General features: G+C 62.3%; 1 protein-coding gene across 1 annotated transcript in view; it reads left to right on the top strand.

The window, feature by feature from the left end:
• The first annotated feature begins 919 nt into the window (after nucleotides 1-919).
• FBN3 (fibrillin 3) overlaps nucleotides 920-6,000 on the top strand; it is a 53,678-nt gene continuing 48,597 nt past the window's right edge. The window contains exons 1-7 of the mRNA XM_034997579.1: nucleotides 920-1,065; nucleotides 1,205-1,287; nucleotides 1,940-2,038; nucleotides 2,219-2,314; nucleotides 2,557-2,652; nucleotides 4,228-4,425; nucleotides 4,531-4,656. Of these exons, the coding sequence (XP_034853470.1) occupies nucleotides 920-1,065; nucleotides 1,205-1,287; nucleotides 1,940-2,038; nucleotides 2,219-2,314; nucleotides 2,557-2,652; nucleotides 4,228-4,425; nucleotides 4,531-4,656 (844 nt within the window). The remainder of the gene's footprint in view (nucleotides 1,066-1,204; nucleotides 1,288-1,939; nucleotides 2,039-2,218; nucleotides 2,315-2,556; nucleotides 2,653-4,227; nucleotides 4,426-4,530; nucleotides 4,657-6,000) is intronic.

The raw sequence follows: 6,000 nt of genomic DNA, 5'->3' as shown, positions 1-6,000 counted from the left end.
CACCTAGAATGTGCACCTGCCACCTATCTCCCCACCCATCCCATCCCCCTCTGCCCTCTCCCCACCCATCCCATCCCAGCCAGAATTCTGGGAGTCTCCTCAATGCCTCCTGCCTCCTTTGGAACCAGCCTCCAACTCCTGGTGACTCCACCTCCTCATTATCCCTGGAATTCTGTCCTTTCCCCTCTCAGCCAGCCTCCTGACCTACATGCTTCCTCCCGGGCTCCTGCGAGCCTTTCCACACTCCAAACACCCATTCTACTGTTGTTCCTCCTACTTCAAGCCCTTTAAGGGCTCTCCATCCCCTAGATCTACAAGTAGAAGCTCCACTACACAGTGCACTCCTGCGACACCGGCCCTGCCTGTCCTCTCCCTCTGCGTTCACTGTGCACTCTGCCCCAGCACCCTTCTCTTGGCTAACTCCATCTCTGAGACATCACACCTCCTCCAAGAAGCCTGCTCTGATTGTTCGCCTGCTTCTGGGTCAGGGCTGGATGCCTCCCTGGGCTCCAGTAGCCCCACCTCCCACCTTCCTGGGCTGTCTCAGGCCATTTATTCTACCTTCTGTCCTCCAAATACTCAGCTTCCTTCCTCCTCCCCTTCACCTGGTCATCTCCTACACCAGGAGTGGCTCTGTCTCCATCTCCTCCCTCCCATCCTTCAGGTCTGGAAGAGAACCAGCTGCCTCCTGGTGGGGGGGCACCCCCACCTTCTTCCCCTCCCTCCCTTCTGCCTAGGCCCTTCCCCCCCACCCCGTTTCCCCCAGCCCCACAACCATCCCGGCGCTCCTGGTTCTGGGTAGTCCATGGCCAAGGGCTTCTGCTGGGGTTGACTCTGCTTCCTCTCTGCAGCCTCTGAGGGACACATCATGGTTCTGAAGGGTCTGTGCTTGGCAAAGAGAGGGGCTGGTGCTTTCACCATGGCCTGGGGCCCCCTGGCTCGACTCCTGCTGGCCTGGACTGCCCTGTTGTGCGTGGTGGGAGTCCAGGGCCGTTGGGACAGGGCCTTGGAGTCTGCAGGCCCCGGACGTGTGCACAGGCGTGGCAGCCCCGGCATCTTGCAGGGGTGCGTGGTACCAGGCATGCGGAGAGGCCCTGGGGTGTGGGCAGGGCTGGGCTGGGCTGTCCTGCTGGGTGGGGGGAGCGAGGCCCAGGGAACGTCTCGCAGGACGGGGGCTCACCAGCTGTGCCATGCTCTCCCGAAGGCCCAATGTGTGCGGCTCCCGTTTCCACACCTACTGCTGTCCCGGCTGGAGGACGTTGCCAGGCGGGAACCAGTGTGTCGTTCGTGAGTGCCACTGCCACCTGGAAGTGGGGGGGCTCAGGCAGGGGACGCCGGGGTAGCTCTCTGACCTGCTGGCAAGCCCAGCCCTGCCAGGGGCATCAGGCTGAACCACAGGATTGGCCCTTGCCTGTCCTGAGGCTCCCAGGCCACCTGCCATGTTCATGTCCATTGCCTTACCTGCTGGGTGGAGGGAGTGCCCTCATTATCCCTGGAATTCTGTCCTCTCCCCTCTCAGCCAGCCTCCTGACCTGCATGCTTCCTCCCGGGCTCCTGCGAGCCTTTCCACACTCCAAACACCCGTTCTATTGTTGTTCCTCCTACTTCAAGCCCTTTGAAGTCTCTCTGCCTGCCTGTCTCTCTCTCTCTCAGTCTCTGTCTCTCCCCATCTCTGTCTGTATCTCTCTGCCAGTCTGTACCCGCCACCTCGGGGTTCTCGAATCTGGCTCCCCTCCCAGGAGAGCCCTCCGTCCCAACACCACAGTCACCGACCCAGCATCTCCAGCTTCTGTCCTGGCTGCTCGGCATTTCTGGCCCAAAGAGCCCGTCTCCCGATGGCTCCAGCAGAAACCCAGAGCCTTGCCTGGGCACTGATGGGGTGGGGAGGGCGCAGGACTCAGGTCCTGGCCCTGACTGTCACCCGCTCTGCCCCTGCCAGCCGTCTGTAGGCACGCCTGCGGCGAGGGCTTCTGCTCCCGACCCAACCTTTGTGCCTGTGCTGATGGGCAGCTGGCCCCCAGCTGTGGGGTGAGCCGAGGTGAGCGGGGGGCCGGGGGAGAAGGTTAGAGGCGTCCGGATGCCACTGGGGGCGCAGGCTGGTTTTGGCGCAGGACTGAAGGGACCCGAGCTGGGCCACGCAAGCCTAGTCCTGCCACTGTTCACGCGCCTCGTGGCGCTTGTCGTCACTTTACCGGGTGTCCCTCCTCCCCGTCCTTAGGGTCGGGGTGCAGCGTGAGCTGCATGAATGGGGGCAGCTGCCGAGGGGAGTCCTGCCTGTGCCAGAGGGGCTACACAGGCACTGTGTGTGGGCAGCGTGAGTATCCCCGTGGACACCGGGGCCCGGGATCCCGGAGGGCGGGTCTCTGCTGCCACCTGCCCAGCACCCACGGGTCACTCTTCTGGGACCAGGGTTTGGAGGGACGTACTCACCGTCACAGTCTTATCATTGGGTCTGGGCCCGATGGTGGGGATTCCTGGGTGAAAATGGGCTTTTCTGGGCCCCAGCTCCCTCTGCTGCTGGGGGAGCTCAGGCCGGCCTCCCCTGGCCCTCCGCAGCTGTCTGCGACCGTGGTTGCCACAACGGGGGCCGCTGCATCGGACCCAACCACTGCGCCTGTGTGTACGGCTTCATGGGGCCTCAGTGTGAGAGAGGTACCGAGCTGGGCGTGGGGTAGGGGCCTGGGTGGGTGGAGGGGGGCTTCCTGGCAGCCCCTGAGATGTAGCCAGGCCCTGGGAAGCTCCAGCTGGCCTCCTTGCTGCTGTCTCTGATGCTGTGAAGGGCAGAGAAACTGTTGCTCTGGGGAAGGGCATCAGGGAGGGCTTCCTGGAGGAAGTGCTAGGTCAGAGTTCATGAGAGGAGCAAGCCCCCTTTTATTGCAACCTCTCACAGTCAGAAGACTCCCATGGCTGAGGTGGGTGTGGTCACCTGTTGGGAGCCTTTGGCCAAACCTTAGATGACGAAGCAACGGTGTTTTATGGAAAGTTGATGCGGAGGAGTTGGAAGCAGCTGGGCACCCAGGCCCCGGGCTGCCCCACGTGTGGGCCCAAAGCTGAGCGGATGAGGGAGGGCGGACTCAGGGTGCAGAGAACGCACGGAGCCCACGGGAAGCTGGGAAGGAGAAAGCCAACCAGAGCGGGCAGTGTGGGGCATGCCCAGGCGGTGAGGCTGGTGGGATTTCAACTGTGAGAGCCGTCGGACTGCCCCGTGTGGCCCGGGAGTCCAGGCCGGCAGAGGTGGGCAGGGTCTGGGATGACCCCGGCGTTGGGAGGTGCTGCTGGGGGAGGAGGCCCATCTGTGGCTGAAGCCGGGGCAGAGAGGGTGTAGCAATGAGTCAGAAGCTGGGACTGGAAGGGTTACCTCGGCACGAAGGGGGTTGCTTTTAGGAATTTGGGCTGACCCGAAGGGGAACAGCTCGGGAACAGCTTGGGGTGGCCGAGGGGGAGGGAGGGTCAGTGGGGAGGGTGAGAGGGGGAGGCCTGAGTGGGTGGTGGCTGGTGAGGGCCCCCAGAGAGGCGGGAGCGAGGGGGATTCCAGAGTTCTGGGTGAATTAGATGAGATTCTGGAATTGTTTTGGCTTAAGGGAGTCAGGACCACTGTGGATTTCTGTGCGGCAACTCCACACGGGTCTAGGGGGCTGGCTTTGGCTTCTCCTTCTGGGAGGGGCTTCCCTTGGTCCATTGCCAGCCCCTTGATTGGAACCATCTGGAGGATGGAGCCAGGAAGCCACATCTGAGCCTGTGTACAGAGATGGGGGCACTAATGAGACCCCCTTTGGCTGGGGTCAGGGTTCAGGGGTGTAGTGTTGTGGGTCCAGAGCCTTCGGGCCGATGCTGGGTCCCTCCTTGAGTCTGGGAGATTTGTCGGGGCCAGACACACGCTCACGGATGAGACAGGCGCTCCTGCTGGGTATCTGTGGTCTCTGCCCAGACCTGATGGGAGGGTGGGCCTGGGGGGAGTGGCCGGATTCTCCCGATGTGCCCGGCGCTTTGTGAGCGTGGAGGTCCTGGCCCTTTTTTGGAGGTTGGTTGGAGAGCGCTTTGGGGAGGAAGGGGTTTTGAAGGCTGAATGGGAGTTTGTCCCATGGGGATGGGCAACAGTGTGAAGGCAGCTGTGTTGGTATTAGGGAGGCTGGGAAGGAGGCTGCGGGCTGCGGGGATGGAGAAGCAGAAGGCTCTGGGGTGCGGAGGCAGCTTGGGGCCAGCTGCCCAAACCCATCTGCCTCCCAGACTACCGGACGGGCCCCTGCTTTGGCCAAGTCGGCGCTGAGGGCTGCCAGCACCAGCTCACGGGCCTCGTGTGCACTAAGGCTCTCTGCTGCGCTACCGTGGGCCGTGCCTGGGGCCTCCCGTGCGAGCTCTGCCCCGCACAACCGCACCCCTGCCGCCGAGGCTTCATCCCCAATATCCGCACAGGGGCCTGCCAAGGTAAGGGAGTCAGCGAGCGGGGACGAAGACGCTGGGAGCCAGGGCTGAGTGGGAGCCCTTGCGGTCTTGGTTCTTCCCTCTGATAGGCCTGTCATCCCCTTGCAGATGTGGATGAGTGCCAGGCGGTGCCAGGCTTGTGCCAGGGGGGCCGCTGCATCAACACTGTGGGCTCCTTCGAGTGCCGCTGCCGGACGGGACACCGGCTCAGGGAGAACAGCGCCAAGTGTGAAGGTGGGTGGTGGGGAGGCTGGCGAGGAGGGACCGCCTCTGTGCTCTGCGCTCTGGGCAGCTCAGGCTCCCCCGGCAAGGAGGAGGAAGAGGAGGGGTAGGGCTGGTGGCAGACCCACTTCTGACCGGGCATCCGTCTACGCAGATGTGGATGAGTGTCTCAGCATGCCGGGCCTCTGCTCTGGGGGCGACTGCACCAACACCCTCGGGAGCTTTGTGTGCACCTGTCCCCGTGGGTTTGCCAGCAGCCTGGACGGCTCCCGCTGCCTGGGTGAGCTGGGGCCTGAGGGGGCTGGAGGGACAGAGGGCGGTTAGGAGACAGGCTCCTTGCTCATCCATCTTTGCAACCCTCTGGCCTGTGGGCTCGTCTAGCCCTCGGGTCTCTGTGTCTTTCTGTTGTCAGGTCTCTGGAGCATGGTCTCCATCCCCTCTGGCATTCTGGCTCCCTACCCATCAGGCTTTGTGCTCTCTGGACCCCAGTCTGCAAGCCCTTCTGGCCCCCTGCCTCTCTGCCCCCGTGACCCTCCAGCCTCCATGCCTGTGTCCTTCTTCTGCCCATTGGTTTTTCTGACTCCTTGTCTATATTCCTCGTTCTACTCCCAGACACTTTTTTTTTTAAGATTTATTTTTTTATTTATTCGAGAGAGAGCGCATGCTAGCCGGAGGTGGGGCAGAGGGAGACGGAGAGAAGCAGACTCCCCCCTGAGTGTGAGCCTGAGGTGGAGGGGGCTCCATCTCACAACCCTGAGATCATGACCTGAGCCGAAACCAAGAGTCTGATGCTTAACTGACTGAGCCACCCAGGAGCCCTTTCCAGACATTTTCTAGGAGACCCCATCTCCCCGCCCAACATCCTCTGTTTTGAGCTAGGGAAACTGAGGCCCAGAGAGGGGAGGTTTGCTTGAGGCAACTCAATAAGTTCAGAACAGATACATGCCTATATCCATGCCCTACCCAGACCCCCCAGCCAGGATGAGGTCCTCTGGGCCATGCCTCCCCCTGGATGCCCACCCTCCTGTAATCCCCCACACCCCACCCCACGGGCAGGGGACCCTGGGCTCTCACTCCCTGTCCTGCTGTTTTGATGAACCTCGTCAGTAGACTTAAGCCATCGCCAGTGGCTAACGGGGCAAGCCAGGAATATGGACACTTGTGGTGGGGGATGGGCAGAGTCCTGGTCTGGGGAGGAGGGAAGGGGCTTGGCAGTTCCCCAGCATCACCAGGGCCCCTCTGGCTGGGCCTCTACCAGGCAGGGCTGGGAATATTGTGTTCGGACTTCTGCTAGTGTGCTGTGGCCAATGCTAGACCTTCTATTCCTCCACCCCTGGGGGCCGTCATGGTCAGCAT

This window comes from Mirounga leonina, unplaced genomic scaffold (genome assembly GCF_011800145.1).
Source record: "Mirounga leonina isolate KUSES-001 unplaced genomic scaffold, KU_Mleo_1.0 Mir_94, whole genome shotgun sequence".
NCBI lineage: Eukaryota > Metazoa > Chordata > Mammalia > Carnivora > Phocidae > Mirounga > Mirounga leonina.
The sequence above is the reverse complement of the archived record's forward strand: the minus strand, read 5'-3'. Positions and strand labels throughout refer to the sequence as shown.